Here is a 16162-nt window from a genome sequence, read left to right as displayed (position 1 = left end):
AACTCAAGAGCAGGGCTGAAATGCTCCCATGGTCTAGATATTCCTTCTGATGTTAAAGACTGATAAACCTGTGCTTCCAGTCACAGGTTTATATACTATAGGGGCTGTTACATGGCCCTAGCCTACATCCAGGCTTTTGACAGAATTCACACCCCGGATCCCTTTAACAGGATATTCTTACTGAGGAGGGGCTGGTGAAGGCAACAGCTAAACAAAGGCTTACCCAATGCCTAACCTCACAAAAGTTGTGGTGATTGATACTAGGTAGGCGAAAACCAAATGGCCGGTGCCAAGTAGAAAAATTCCTACCCGGCCCCAACAACACGGCCAACAATTGCCATAGCAAGGCCATATCCGAGCAAAGCATGAAAAGAGGGTGGGTGGGTTGGGCGATCCAACGAAGAGGCTAGGAAGAGGGGGCTGTCCGTCCATCCGTCCATGCAGCGATTAAATTGCCCATGGCCACACCCACCCTGCCAGCTGATTGGCTGGGGCCGTCCCCCAGCACAGATGACGCGGCCGGCCGTGACGTAGTGGGGAAGGCAGCGTACCTCTCCACCCTACACTGGAAAACTGTTGAGGCTCAGCTGCCTGGCTGCAACGCCGGCCACCGGGTAAAAGGTCAGCAGACTTAACCGACAGACTGACCCATATTAGATATAGTTAATCAACCTAATTTGCTGTGCATGGGGTGCTTCTTAATTCTGTTTGTGCTTATGGTGATTGCATAACAGGAAGCTGTGGCTGGCTGGAGAGAGAAAAGGGGGCAAAGTGTGGGGTCTCCAGTCAGAGCATCTCATTCTCCCAGATGAGCCTTTTGGGTTATTATGCGCCTGTGTCTTACCACTGTTCTCATTGGCAGTGCCCCCCAGCATTGAAGGCCCTGACCTGGAGTGGATCAATGAAACCATCAGTAACCCTGTGACCTTTTCGTGTGACGCTACTGGAATTCCTCCACCAACGATAACGTGGCTTAAGGATGGGAAGCCCCTCGGTAATATGTTCTGCAGATTCCATAGCCATTAGTCATTCTAAATGGTCAGACAAGATGTGACTTGGAAAATAAAGTGGGTTGTGTTTGGCTACAGTGGAGGTGACCCTCAGGGTTCTTTATATGACCCTGTTTCTAACAGATTGAGGTTGAATCCGGACAAGACAGAAGTACTGTTTTGGGGGGACAGGAGGCAGACAGGTGTGGAGGACTCCCTGGTCCTGAATGGGGTAGCTGTGCCCCTGAAGGACCAGGAGCGCAGCATGGGAGTCATTCTGGACTCACAGCTGTCCATGGAGGCACAGGTCAATTCTGTGTCCAGGGCAGCTGTCTACCAACTCCATGTGGTACACAGGTTGAGACCCTACCTGCCCACAGGCTTTCTTGCCAGAGTTCTCGTAGTATGAAACTCCTTCTCTTCTATTTTAAAGTAATCACTACTGCAAGTAATCAGAACTTGTCCGAAACCTGGATTTCTCAATTGGTGGAAATGAGTGCCATTTTGTGACATGGCAAAGAGAGCAAAGAATGGATTGCTACCTATTAATTCAGGGCCTCTGAGTCAGCAGTGCTCAATTAAGTGTCAGAGAGAGCACGGGATGTGACCTGAAAGTCAGTTGGCTCACCTACAACAAGCCTAGTGAAAGGACCATAGACTGTAGATGACTCTTCCCAGCCTGTCATCCCAAGATTGGGGACCCACCCGCTGGCCTGTTGTGTCAAGATTAAGGGGGCTGGGTGGGAAGGAAAGCAGGGTGAACCAAACGGGGCATATGGGCTTTTTGTTCTCATTCCCTAATTAAGTATAGGTATATGGTGGCTGGTTGTTTTATTTTTTAGAAGTGGTTTACAAGTTTGAGGTGAGAATGATCCGGTTTGTAACAAACCGAAACTTCTGCGGTCTGATTTCTTCTTGTTTCCCTGCTTTTAGAAAACTCTGCATCCCTCGAAATGCACATTTTGTCAGGCGGCAGCAAGCTGCAAATTGCCAGGTCTCAGCATTCGGATAATGGGAACTATTCCTGCATCGCTTCAAATGTGGAAGGCAAAGCTCAGAAATTTTACGTTCTTTCTGTTCAAGGTATGTTTGTGTATACTCTCCTATTGGCTTGTGTCCAACGTAGCACTTAGTGAATGTTCCATATGCATGAGGAATGCTCTCCCTCTCTCTACCTCTCATGTGACCCCTAAACGTGTTCGTAGAATACCACCCATGGTACAATTTCGCTGTACCCTGATACCATGACATTTCACATTCTTCCCCTCCAGCAGCAACCGGCAATTTTGAGCAGGAGTTGGAAAAAGCAGATTGACATGGTGGTTAACGGTGTTGATATGTTCTACTAGACTTTAGTACTTGTACAAACATTGGCAGACCTTTAGGGTGTGAAATATACTCAGAGTCCTGTAGTGATTTCATGCTCCTCATTGCAGCTTGTAAAACTGATTGAATTGCCCCCCAAACCTCAGGCTTTTATATACATATTTACACAATGAGTCCTGTCTGATTGGCTGATTCTGCTTCCCTCCTGGAGCCTGATTGGTCTTTTCCTGCAGGCCAATCAGTTGTTCCATTCTACAATCCTACCACCCTAATAGGCTGATTAACTTCCTCCTGGAGCCTGATTGGTCTTCTCCTGCAAGCCAATCAGTTGTTGCATTCAGGATCCTACTTGCCTATTGTTCTAGGATCCAAGCTTAGTACAGTGGTACCTCAGGTTAAGTACTTAATTCGTTCTGGAGGTCCGTTCTTAACCTGAAACTGTTCTTAACCTGAAGCACCACTTTAGCTAATGGGGCCTCCTGCTGCCGCCGCACCGCCGGAGCACAATTTCTGTTCTTATCCTGAAGCAAAGTTCTTAACTTGAAGCACTATTTCTGGGTTAGCAGAGTCTGTAACCTGAAGCGTATGTAACCCGAGCTACCACTGTACATACATAACAGGGTGGCAGATGTGCTTAACCCAGGGGTTGCCAATGTTTGTGCTTTCCAGGTATCGTTCAACTACAACTCCCATCATCCCATGCTGTCCATGCCCACAGGGGCAGATGAGAGTTGAAGTCCATCAACACCTGGACTCACATGGAGGTATTACTAATACACATTTCCACCATCTTAAAGTTCCTCCAGATATTGCCGGCTCGGAAATGCCAAGTGACGTCAGCGTCATTCTTGGGGAAAACATCCAGCTTTCCTGTAAGGCCCATGGAATTCCGGCACCTGCAATTCAGTGGCTGAAAGATGGAAAACTAATTAGTGGCGGTGAATCTCCGGGGATAAGGTTAAGTGTTGCATTTTCTCGTTCTGAAGCAAGCCAGAGTCTGAGCAGGAGTTAAAACAGAGAAGGGGAATAGAGGCGAGGAAGCATAGAAGGGAAGATATATGGGGGAATGCCAGGATAGTGGGAATACCACTGCTTTTTCTGGGGGTACTCAAGAGTACGCAGTACCAGCACCATTTTTTCTAGAACAAAAGCACTGCTTTTTGCCCCAAAGAGCCCATCTCATCACAAGGTGGTATTAAAATCGGCTTATTTCGTTCCAACTCCCTTTTGCAAACCAACTACTAACCTGTCTTACATTATTCTTTCTTTGATGCTTCTCTTCTGCTTTTGTTGTTGTTGTTTGGTCATTTAGTCATGTCCGACTCTTCGTGACCCCATGGATCAGAGCACGCCAGGCAATCCTGTCTTCCACTGCCTCCCGCAGTTTGGTCAAACTCACGCTGATAGCTTTGAGAACACTGTCCAACCATCTCGTCCTCTGTCGTCCCCTTCTCCTTGTGCCCTCAATCTTCCCCAGTATCAGGGTCTTTTCCAGGAAGTCTTCTCTTCTCATGAGGTGGCCAAAGTCTTGGAGCCTCAGCTTCAGGATCTGTCCTTCCAGTGAGCACTCAGGGCCGATTTCCTTCAGAATGGCTAGGTTTGATCTTCTTGCAGTCCATGGGACTCTCAAGAGTCTCCTTCAGCACCATAATTCAAAAGCATCAATTCTTCGGCGATCAGCCTTCTTTATGGTCCAGCTTTCACTTCCATACATCACTACTGGGAAAACCATAGCTTTAACTATACAGACCATTGTCTTTGTCCATGGAGTTTTCTTGGCAGGGATACTGGAGTGGCTTGCCGGTTCCTGCTCCAGGTGGATCATGTTTGGTCCAAACTCTCCACTATGACCTGTCCATCTTGGGTGCCCTGGACGGCATAGTTCATAGCTTCTCTGAGTTATTCAAGCCCCTTCGCCACGGCAAGGAAGTGATCAATGAAGGGGATCACTTTTATTTTGGCACAATCTTCCTTTCTTCGGTCTCCCTTTCTCTCTCTCTCTCTCTTGGTATATAATTTTAGTAAATTTTCTGTTTTACAATTTAAAACACTCGTTTTACATCCTTAAGATATCAATGGCTTCCCTTCTTCTCTTTCAGTGGTTCATTTTACATACCATAAATCCCTGCATATTTTGCAAAAACTATACCATTCAGTATTCCATTATTGCATCCATCAGAACTTGTTCACACTACTGAATTTATCTTAATGCTGCGTTTTCAGCCGCACACAGTTATTTCCCATATATACAGTAAACGTTTTCCAGTCTTATCTCAACGTATTTTCTTCTTGTTCTCTTATTTTGTATGTTAAGTCTGTGAGTTGTGCATATTATGTCACCTTAAGCTGTCACTCTTCTTTAGTTGGGACCTCACTCGTTTTCCATTTTTGGGTTAACAAACCCTCTCTCCCCTTCTCAGCTTCTCTACTTCTTATATCTCTGTTTCTCACACTTAATTCTGATAACTAGCATGAACAGGAGGACAAACTGGCTCACTTAAGGATGGTTAAGGTAATTTATAGGTGGGGAATTTTGAACACTTCAAGCTGGGTGTGTTTAGCCTGGAAAAGAGGAGAGGCAGATATGATTGTCATTTTCACATGGATTCGAGTTACAAGAAAGGAGTTTCCGACTTAACATCAGGAAGAACTTTCTGACAGTAAAAACTGTCAGTAGAATGGATTCCTTCGGGAGGTTGTAGATACTCTTTCACTGGAGGTTTTTAAGCAGAGCTTGGATGGCCATCTGTGATGGGTGCTTTAGTTGAGATTCCTTCATTGTAGGGGTTTGGACTAGATGACTCTCAAGGGCCCTTCCAACTCAACAGCTCTGTGATTCTAAGATGCAATGTGGTCACTAGGCATTGTTATACTCCAGGGGTTGGCAAGGTTTACTGGCCAAGGGCCGGATCCCTCCCATGGAGATCGTCTGTGGGCCGGACTGGTGCAGTGCAATGCCAGAAATCGCATCTGCGCATGCCCAGACAACGGAAATCGCACCTGTGAATAAGTGATTTTCGGTGTCTGGACATGCGCAGACAGATGCGATTTTCGGCGCTGCTCGATGAGTCTCTGCGCTGTGCCGTGCTGGTTTAGTGCAGCGCAGGGGACTCACCGTGGGGGAGGCTCGTGGGCCGGTAAAACGGTCTTCATGGGCTGCATCCGGCCCATGGGCTCCATGTTGCTGACCCCGTTATACTCGGTTTACCACAAATTACGGTATATACCGTATTTTTCACTCTATAACACGCACCCGACCATAACACACACGTAGTTTTTAGAGGAGGAAAATCCGTAGGCATGCCACCCGTAGGCATTCCCTCCATAACACGCACAGACATTTCCCCTTACTTTTTAGGAGGAAAAAAGTGAGTGTTATGGTGCAAAAAATACGGTAATTATAAATCTCGATTCAAGCTTATTTCTCTTGGTCTTGAGATTAACACCCTAACTCAGACGCTTCTATAAAATAAAAAAATTCCTTCCTGTAGCACCTTAAAGACCAACTAAGTTAGATGCTTCTAATTATTCCATTTTCTGTGATTCCTTCTTTTAGCTTGGCTCCAGATGGCAGCTTGCTCACTATTGTTGGAGCCCTCACAAGTGATGTAGGGAAATATACTTGTGTTGCTAGCAACCCTGCTGGGGAAGAAGACCGAATTTTCAATGTCAATGTATATGGTGAGTATTGTTATTAAGTGGTTGGTTTTTTTTAGCATGATAAGGTTAGAAGCACCTGTCTTATGATTCTCTGAATGAGAAACATGAGTTTTCTTTTTTAACCAACCATGATTTGCCAATGTTTTTATGTTGATTTTATTCTTCACCTTGAAATATTTTTTTTATAAAGGCGCAGATTATAAACAAACAAATAAAGATCAAATCTGCAGTGTAAAGGAAGAGCTGATGGAAACACAATAATAATAATAACGTTAACTAAACAGGCTTGGGGAATTAAGCATTATGGCTGGCTAATGTATAGATCTCTGGGGCTTAAAACTATGAAGAATTTCATGTAGCTCATAGGTGGTTCACGTGTAGGGCAGGTGGGCATGGCTTGTCCGAAATTGCTTCACAGGTCAAACAGTGAAATCTGGACAGACCAAGTTTGGCCCATGGGCTGTAGGAGATTATTCACCCCCTGCTGTAAGAGGACAAGCCCAGGAAAAATGTAGGCTCAGTTACACAACTATGCAATCCCATTTAACCTTAAAGGTGTGTGTGTGTTTGCGTGTCCAATTGCCTAGAAATTCGCTGGATGCTTTAAAATTACTGAAAGTTTTCAGTCTCAGAAGACTCATTAAAATATTTGTTAGGGAAACACAAAACAATCATTTTTGTACAGTCATAGTTTTATCCTCCCAACTTATAATATATTTTCCAGTTTGATTCTTGAGACTTCTGGAAGTTCACCTATTGGTGAGAGAAAGCATCAAATAAAATTTAATAATAATAATTAATGATAATAATAATAATAATAATAATAATAATAATAATAATAATAATAATTAATAATAATATACCGTAGTTTTCGCCCTATAGGGCACACCGGCCCATAGGGCGCACCTAGTTTTCAGGGGAGGAAATCAAGGAAAAATATGATTCCCCCCTTCCCCCCCCCCCCCGCAGCTCTGGGAGCAGCGGACAGGCACTATTTCTGGGTTAGCGGAGTCTGTAACCTGAAGCGTATGTAACCCGAGGTACCACTGTATGTAACATATAAATGTACCTATTCCTATTTAACACTGTGCGTAAACACATGTGCTGGATAACTGTGACTCTTAAGATGGTGCCAATTTGTTATGGAAACTGGCTAGTCTTGGCTCATTCTCTAGAGAGCAGAGTAGTCTCCAAGAACATTCCTCTATTTAGCCCCTTTCCTCCCAGCCTCACTTCTCCCTTTCCTGGTGCCTTGGGACTGGACCAAGAACGGACTGCCTATGAGTCAGCGTCCATGCATTTCCGAGAAGTGTGTGAATTGTGGTTTCCGAAAAAGGAGAACTCAGTGGGCTACGGTTGCACCGCGTAACTGCAGGGTCCAGTTGACTAACGTCAAGACACAGTAGCTATCATTTGTGCTTCCTTTGATGGCCGAAGCAAGATCTGTTTCTGGCCACAGGCACAATTATGTGAAATTATGTGAAAGATTTATAAAGAAATTCAACATGACGATTATCTGGCTAAAGGAATAGCATCCTCAAGCACCCTGACTTTCAATAGTGTTTGGTTTGGAACACCTTGGGGAATGTCTCCTTGGATTAAAGGTAAAGGTAAAGGTACCCCTGCCCGAACGGGCCAGTCTTGACAGACTCTGGGGTTTGTGCGCCCATCTCACTTAAGAGGCCGGGGGCCAGCGCTGTCCGGAGACACTTCCGGGTCATGTGGCCAGCGTGACAAAGCTGCATCTGGCGAGCCAGAGCCGCACACAGAAACGCCGTTTACCTTCCCGCTGGTAAGCGGTACCTATTTATCTACTTGCACCCGGGGGTGCTTTCGAACTGCTAGGTTGGCAGGCGCTGGGACCGAGCAGCGGGAGCGCACCCCGCCGCGGGGATTCGAACCGCCGACCTTTCGATCGGCAAGCCCTAGGCGCTGAGGCTTTTACCCACAGCGCCACCCGCGTCCCTTCTCCTTGGATTAGGAAAGTGTTATTACTTCCATCTTGGGGTTCAGCATAAGGTGAGCTTCATCAGGATTTTTTTTTTTAGCATCTACCGTTTAACGTATAAGCCTGGCCAATACAGTGGTGCCTTGGTTCTCAAACTTAATCTGTTCCGGACGTCAGTTCCATAACCAAAGCGTTCCAAAAACAAGGCACGCTTTCCCACAGAAAGTAATGCAAAATGGATTAATCCGTTCCAGTCTTTTAAAAGCAACTCCTGAAACAGCAATTTAACATGAATTTTACTATCCAACGAGACCATTGATCCATAAAATGAAAGCAATAAACGATGTACTGCAGTCACACAGTCAGTCCATCAGTAGCCGAACTGGGTTCCACACAGTCACAAAAGCAAAGCAAAAAAGCCCCCAAAACAAAAACACAAAATAAATAGCAAAAGCAGACATACCTCAGCGTAACACTCAAAACAGAAATGTGGCACTCAAATTGGAAACGTAACACTCAAAACAGAGCACATTTGGCTTCTGAAAAAAGTTATCAAACCAGAACACTTACTTCCGGGTTTGCAGTGTTTGGGTTCCAAGTTGTTTGAGTACCAAAGCGTTTGAGAACCAAGGCACCACTGTACCTCTGTTCATATTCTCCAGCCTCCATCCTCTTCCCTTCACCAGAGGTACCCAATTCCAGATGTGGTACCCAAGACCGGTATAAGCTTTTAACAGAAGTCCCACATGACCCCATTCTTAAGCTGTTTTCTATGTTGCTCCTGTCACCAAATGGCTTTCCCCCCCATAATACTTTTTTTAAAAGATAGTTACATAGTTTTACTGATATTACTCTGTACTGTTTTAATTTGAGTATAAAATTTGTTAGAGGCAAGGTGAAACTACTGGGGGGGAAAATAAGTTGTTTTTTTGTTTGTTTTTGCTGCATTTGGTTACAAAATTTAGTTCCACCCACTATAACTAACAATAAAGATGAACCCGAGGCTCTAACTGTGCTGCTGGAGACTTCAATAAACATTGAATGCCAGGCTGTGGGAACTCCACCACCGCAGATCAATTGGCTGAAGAACGGGCTGCCTCTCTCTATCTCCACACACATCAGGTTGCTTTCAGCTGGACAGATTCTCAGGTAAGGTACCAGTTGTTTCAGTCCACTTTTGCACATTTTATGCTGAAAGTTAAATCAATACAATTGTTATTTTGTGGCACTTGCTTTCTGCATTTCATTCAATCCAGATCATGGGTAGGCAAACTAAGGCCCAGGGGCTGGATCCGGGCCGCGGATGTTTTTACATGAGTAGAATGTGTCCTTTTATTTAAAATGCATCTCTGGGTTATTTGTGGGGCCTGCCTGGTGTTTTTACATGAGTAGAATGTGTGCTTTTATTTAAAATGACATCTCTGGGTCATTTGTGGGGCATAGGAATTCGTTCATTTCCCCCAAAAAAATATAGTCTGGCCCCCCACAAGGTCTGAGGGATAGTGGACCGGCCCCCTGCTGAAAAGGTTTGCTGACCCCTGATCTAGATGACCAACCAGCATCAGACCTATTTAGTTCAGTGATGGAACTACATGTTATTCCTTCAGTTCTTCCTCCTGGTATCTATTTTAGAAGTCCTGAAAAACTCCCAGGGCGAGTGTAAGGAGTGAATTTCATGCTTAACTGGCTCTCTAAGAATATTTTTTTATTAACTGACCAATCACATCAAATCAAACCAAATTACATAAATTCCAAATTACACAGCTGAATTTTAAATTTTTGTTGGGGGTACCCATATTTCAAGTTCCGAAGGGGATCCAATCAACTTCTTGCTTCTAACTGCTGTTTTAATGTCCACAAATCTAACCTTATGATGTTCACAGTACTCTCCAGTCCTTTCTTATTGTTTTTCCACATCTCTTGTTATTTTCATGTATTTTTCCTTTCTCTTTGTGACCTCTGATAGTCTTCACAAGCTGGTTAGAACAGTTTGTAATTCTGCATGGATATTATTTTTTTTATCCAGTAGCCATATTCAGACGTTTTCCATATAACATCACTTCCATACATCAAAACAGTCTTAATCTTCATTAATCTTCACCAATCTGCCTCCTTTCTCAAAACCTCTGAATAGATTCACCAGGAATGCAGTCTGAAAACAAGTCCGTTCCTTCTCTCGGCTATAAATCCTTTGTCAAGATGGCGACTCCGAATTAATTGCTGCGCCATTCCCAAAGGCTCTTATTGCTTCTCGATCTCCATAAGGCATACTTTTGGTTAAAGTTTATCTCCACACAGACCTTAATCATCCTGCTTGGGTCAGTTCAACCGACGATTCTAATGAGGAGGGGTTCTTGTAAATCACATAGAAGGAAAGTAAAAAAGGTCCCGTCCCCCCCAATTCGGTCCCGTTGCCTTTGGTGTATCTTCATCGTAAAATATTCCTGTTTCTCCAACCCGTCGTCTTCTTTCGCAGAGGTCACTTAAATTAGCAGAGTTCACTCCCCTTCTTCACTTGAAATATGTGCATTTGCTTCTTTTGTAATTAATTATTCCAAATTGCTGCAGCTAGTGCGCGATCAGAGACAGCGTCCAGGAGAGCCGAGGTCCACACGGGGGCATTCTGCCTAGGGCCCACACCCCCTTCTTTCGAATTAGGGGGTGATTTATGGGCACAGCAGGCAAGGGCAGTGTTCTCCATTTCCTTGGGGCAACAAGGGAGGCTGCCTACTCCCATAACAGCCTCTTAATTACCCCGTGTGGGTCGGAGAGATGGTATTGTCGGCCATCTTCCAATGCGCCCCTAGTGGCCCCCCTGCTTAACTGGCTCTCAAGTAGGTTTGTCAAACATAGTCAGTTTCTCTCCAGACTCCCTTATAATAGGTTTGGTAATGTTGGCTGCCCTCTACGTAATGGCAAAGAACCTGTGGGAGACCCAACCTATCCTGAGATATACTTTGGCAGACCTTTAAAGGAAAGCGATGCTTCCTAGTAAAAAAGGGATCAGGGGCAACTATGGAAAATTCCTACATCTCATTCTAATTCAAAAAGGGTATCTGGATGCTATTGTGAAAGGGCCATGTTCAACCAATCTTAGAAATTGCAATATGTTGTAGGAAGTTTTCTTTTTTTTATAATAATTTTTATTAATTTTCAATACAATTATACATATAACACCATATCAAAATTTATCACAAATTTTCTCTTTTGGACTTCCTTCAGCTTCTCTGCCAATCATCCATATTTAATGTTTAACTGCGCATTTCCTAAATTTAATATTGCCTTTAAGTATACCCTCCCCATCTTCCCCCCCCTTCAACCTTCACAGAGCTTCTTGAAATCCCACCAGCGTTGTGTGCACATCACATAGACTTTTCAGATACTCTACAAATTTCCCCCAGTCCTCGATGAACTTATGGTCTCTTAAATATCTAATTTTCCCAGTTAATTTGTCCAATTCTGCATAATCCATCAGTTTCATTCTCCATTCCTCAAGCGTCGGTAATTCCTCTTGTTTCCATCTCTGGGCCATTAGTATTCTTGCTGCCGTTACTGCATATTGGAAAAGTTTACAGTCTTTCTCTTTATTTCATTTCCTACAATTCCTAAAAGAAAAGCCTCTGGTTTCTTTACAAATGTATATTTCAACATCTTTTTCAATTCATTATATATCATCTCCCAGAAACCTTTTACTTTCTTACACTCCCACCACATATGGTAAAATGTCCCTTCTTTTTCTTTACATTTCCAACATTTATTACATGTTTTAAACATTTTTGCTAATTTTACCGGTGTAATATACCATCTGTATACCATTTTCATAACATTTTCCTTTAACGCAGTACATGGCGTAAATTTTATATTTTCCTTCCATACTTTAACCCAGTCATCAAATTGTATATTATATCCAAAATCTCTGGCCCAATGTATCATAACCGATTTAACTTCCTCGTCCTTCGTATACCATTCCAACAGCATTTTATACATTTTTGATAAAATTTTATAATCATTATTTATTATTTCCGATTGAAACTTTGAGTCTTTTTCTACATATCCCCTTTCTTTGAACTCTTTTTTAAACATTTCGTTAACTTGAAAATAGTGCAACCAATCATATACATACTCTTTTACTTGTTCATAAGGTTTCATTTTCCATTTTCCATCTTCTTTAACTATCAGCTCTCCATAAGTAATCCAACTCCTTCTCATATTGATTTTCTTCACACTCATAACCTCTAACGGAGATAGCCAGTGTGGAACTCTTGGTTCTAATAGGTTTTTGTACCTATCCCATATTTCTATTAAAGATCTCCGGAAAATGTGGTTCTCAAAATCTTTATGATTTTTCTTCTTCTCACACCATAAATACGCGTGCCATCCAAATCTGTTATCAAATCCTTCTAGATCTAACAACTCTGTATTTTCTAATTTTATCCATTCTTTCAACCCACAGAGACATGACGCTTCATAATATAGTTTCAAGTCTGGCAGCGTGAAGCCTCCTCTTTCCTTTGCATCTGTTAATAACTTAAATTGAATTCTTGGCTTCTTACCCTGCCAGATATACCTTGAAATTACTCTTTGCCACTCTTTAAAAATCGCTATCCCCTTAATTATCGGAATAGTCTGAAATAAGAATAACATCTTTGGAAGTACACTTAATCGTTGAAATTCTACCCCATAAAGATAACTTCATCCGTCCCCACACCTCCAGGTCTTTTTTTATTCCATTCCACACTGGTATATAATTATTTTGAAACAAATCAATATTTTTGGGAGTTAGCCATCTTCCCAAATATTTAACCTCCTTCACCACTTCTATCCCTGTTTGTTGTTGCATTATTTCTATCATAGTTTGATCCATATTTTTTGCGATTATTTAAGTTTTTTTCTTATTTAGTATAAACCCTGCCACCTGACCAAATTGCTCAATCTCCTCCAAAACGTCTTTTACACTTCTTATCGGTTCTTCTATCGTTATTACCAGATCATCAGCAAAGGCTTTAACTTTATATTCGTTCTGACCTACTGACACCCCCTTTATTAATTCATTTTGTCTTATTGAACTTAGAAAAACCTCCAACACCAGTATAAAGAACAATGGCGAGAGAGGACATCCCTGTCTTGTACCCTTGGATATTCTTACTTCTTCCGTAGTCACATTATTTATAATCAACTTTGCTCTCTGTTCTGTATATATTGCTTTTATTCCATTAAAAAATTCCTTCCCAACATCCATATATTCTAAGTTTTTTAACATAAATTCCCAAGATATGTTGTCAAAAGCCTTTTCTGCATCCACAAACATTAGTATAGCTTGTTTCTCATTCCTGGCAGTCAGATATTCCAATATATTTCTTATATTTCTTATATTATCTTTCATCTGCCTGCCCGGGAGGAAACCTGCTTGATCTTTATGAATAATTTCTTCTAACATCTTTTTCATTCTTGTAGGAAGAAGTTTTCAGAGGCTGATTCATGTGGTTTAGAGCCTGTATATCTATATCTAGAGCCTATATATCTGCTTTCGTAGATTTTCACGGGTACAGGAATGCAGGTTTTGGTGTCTTCGGGTGTCTTCCCGTGTAAGAGTTGGGGTGTCTGGGCGACGTTTCGACGAGGTCTCACTCGTCATCTGAAGCCGAAAGCACCAGCCTGAAGATGACGAGTGAGACCTCGTCGAAACGTCGCCCAGACACCCCAACTCTTACACGGGAAGACACCCGAAGACACCAAAACCTGCAGCCTATATATCTATATCTATCTATCTATATCTATATCTATATCTATATCTATATCTATATCTATATCTATATCTATCTATCATCTATACGTTCTGTGATTCTCTTCGTCTAGCGGTTTTTTCGTCTTGCGAAGCAAGCCCATTGAAGGATTAGCGGATTAGCGCTATTAGCGGCTTTTAGCGGCTTATCTGCTGATCGGATCAGCTGATAAGCGGCTTAGCGGCTTAGAAAAAGGGGGGGGAAGGAAAAAAACCAGCAGGAACTCGCAAGACATTGTCGTCTTGCGAAGCAAGCCCATAGGAAATTTGTTTTGCGAAGCACCTCCAAAACGGAAAACTCTTTCGTCTAGCGAGTTTTCCGTCTTGCGAGGCATTCGTCTTGCGGGGCACCACTGTATATATAAATATATGCCATTCTTTCATGCAAATCTTTCTAGAATGACAGAAAAGCAGAAATAAATACAAAATTAAAATAATAGCTATAGAAGAATGAAGCAGCAGAATAAAACGAAACATTACAAGGGTCTTAACAGAATTAAAAGGTGCTGGGAAGTTTTTTTTTTTAAAAAAAGGTATTCACCAGGCACTAGAAAAACATGACAGTAGATGGTGGGAGAGAATGCCATCAGTTTTCCATTAAATAAATGCATGTTCTACACCAGGCTTCCTCAACCTCGGCCCTCCAGATGTTTTGAGACTACAATTCCCATCATCCCTGACCACTGGTCCTGCTAGCTAGAGATCATGGGAGTTGTAGTCCCAAAACCGCTGGAGGGCCGAGGTTGAGGAAGCCAGTTCTACACTTTCCTGAGACTCATTATCCATGAAAAAGCCATTAAGGTCTACAACAGGCCTTTCCCAAACAACAAATGCATCACACATTCATAAATTCCCTGCAGTCCACTAATTCGAAACTGGAGTGCCTTGTCCAACAGACAGAATAAAGTGTTTCATATTGTGACCATTTGAAAAATGACTTTGGTTGTGTCCCTTCCAGAATTGTAAGAGCACAGATAGCTGATGTTGGCATGTACACATGTGTCGCCTCCAACAGAGCTGGTGTGGACAACAAGCACCATAGTCTTCAAGTTTATGGTAAGCCTCATTCTGTCTTGCATAGGTAAACATGAATTTCAAGTCCTATGTGTTGGGATACTGCCAGGGAGATAAAGTCCATCATGGCCCCAAGCCGTCTGCCGGACGATCCATCGACTTCCCGTAGGCACGCAGTATCAGCTATTAGCGACATGAGTTTCTAGAAAAAAAACTTGCCACATTCTAGAGCTCATGCACACTCTATCAGCAGATAATGCACAGCCAAAAGTTGCACGCAGGAGAGCATTATTTACAAGCTTTATTCAGCGTTGATCAGAACAAAGAAAGACATGACTGCCTGCGTCAGTGTCTCCGACAGAGAGAGAGAAACGAAAGCAATAGGAAACATAAACATCCTGTGAACAGGACATGCGCAGACTCTCTGACTCACAAAGCCTGCTCCCTTTTAAGGTGGAACGGAAATATCCTAACATTCTCCCCCTTTCATAAGATTTCTGTTCTGGACCTGAGTCAATTGCACCACGAAAGTGCCTCACAACTTCTATATTGTCTTCCTTCTCAGAACCTCTTGTTTTCTTTATTGGTTTCAAGCTTTAAGGTCTAAGGATTTCACTTAAAATTTCAGTACCCTTCTCAGGGTCTCTGGAGGAAGGAGATGAAAAAGCAGACACGCTAAGGAGGTGTGCTGTTTTCACCCCCATCCTTCTCCCACATACTATTTTAGTATAATTTTTAATTGAAGGGCTTTTCATATTACATTTTAGCAATCATGTGACAGACAGAAAGTTTAAAAGCAGTTACCTCTGAAGCATATTCTTCCTGCTCAGTGTCTTCTCTTCCTGTTGGCCCTTCAGAACAATTTGCTGAATACTTTAGCGCTGAGCGGGGACTGTGTACCTTGTTAAACATTGCTTTCATGTTGAAAAGCAGCTCTCTTGTGTCTTGTGAACACACTTCTTTTGTTGGCATTTTCATTTCCGTCTGTTCCTCGTGTTCTGCAGCTCTTTTGTCCACCTTGCTATTGTGGTGACCCATTCTATGTTGACACGGCTGTTCCAGATTTTGAGGGGCCCTTGGGCAAGATACCTTTAATGGGCTCCCTCCCTCAGGTAATCTGCCCCCTCAGCTCCCCACACCATAGCCCCCACCCCATTCATGAGGGTTCCCTTACCTTTGAGAGAGCTTTTGTTTTTTTGCTTTTTTTTAAATGATATTTATTGGGAATTTAAAGTTACATAAAAAAAGAAAAGAAAAAGAAAAAGCAAGAAAAAAGAGATTAAACAATACAAATCAGTAAAAAGAGAATAAAAAGTACAAAACATACAATACACTAAAATAAAAAACAAGAGCAAAAGAATAAATTTTAAAACAAATCCAATATTCCCATATCCTTATCTTCATTAACTTGTTTCATCGACCTCCTCACACCTCCCTTTTTTG

General features: G+C 42.5%; 1 protein-coding gene across 3 annotated transcripts in view; it reads left to right on the top strand.

Annotated features, from left to right (window-relative positions):
* HMCN1 (hemicentin 1) overlaps positions 1-16162 on the top strand; it is a 316075-nt gene that overhangs the window by 230969 nt on the left and 68944 nt on the right. For all 3 annotated transcript variants that reach the window (XR_014220481.1, XM_082225398.1, XM_082225397.1), the window contains exons 62-67: positions 863-994; positions 1923-2072; positions 3113-3272; positions 5872-5996; positions 8889-9072; positions 14664-14761. Coding sequence is in view for 2 of the 3 variants with exons in the window: in XM_082225398.1 (XP_082081524.1) it covers positions 863-994; positions 1923-2072; positions 3113-3272; positions 5872-5996; positions 8889-9072; positions 14664-14761 (849 nt within the window). In the remaining variant the exon portion in view is untranslated. The remainder of the gene's footprint in view (positions 1-862; positions 995-1922; positions 2073-3112; positions 3273-5871; positions 5997-8888; positions 9073-14663; positions 14762-16162) is intronic.

This window comes from Podarcis vaucheri, assembly GCF_965113315.1.
Source record: "Podarcis vaucheri genome assembly, chromosome: 6".
In the NCBI taxonomy this organism is placed as follows: Eukaryota; Metazoa; Chordata; class Lepidosauria; order Squamata; family Lacertidae; genus Podarcis; species Podarcis vaucheri.
The sequence above is the reverse complement of the archived record's forward strand: the minus strand, read 5'-3'. Positions and strand labels throughout refer to the sequence as shown.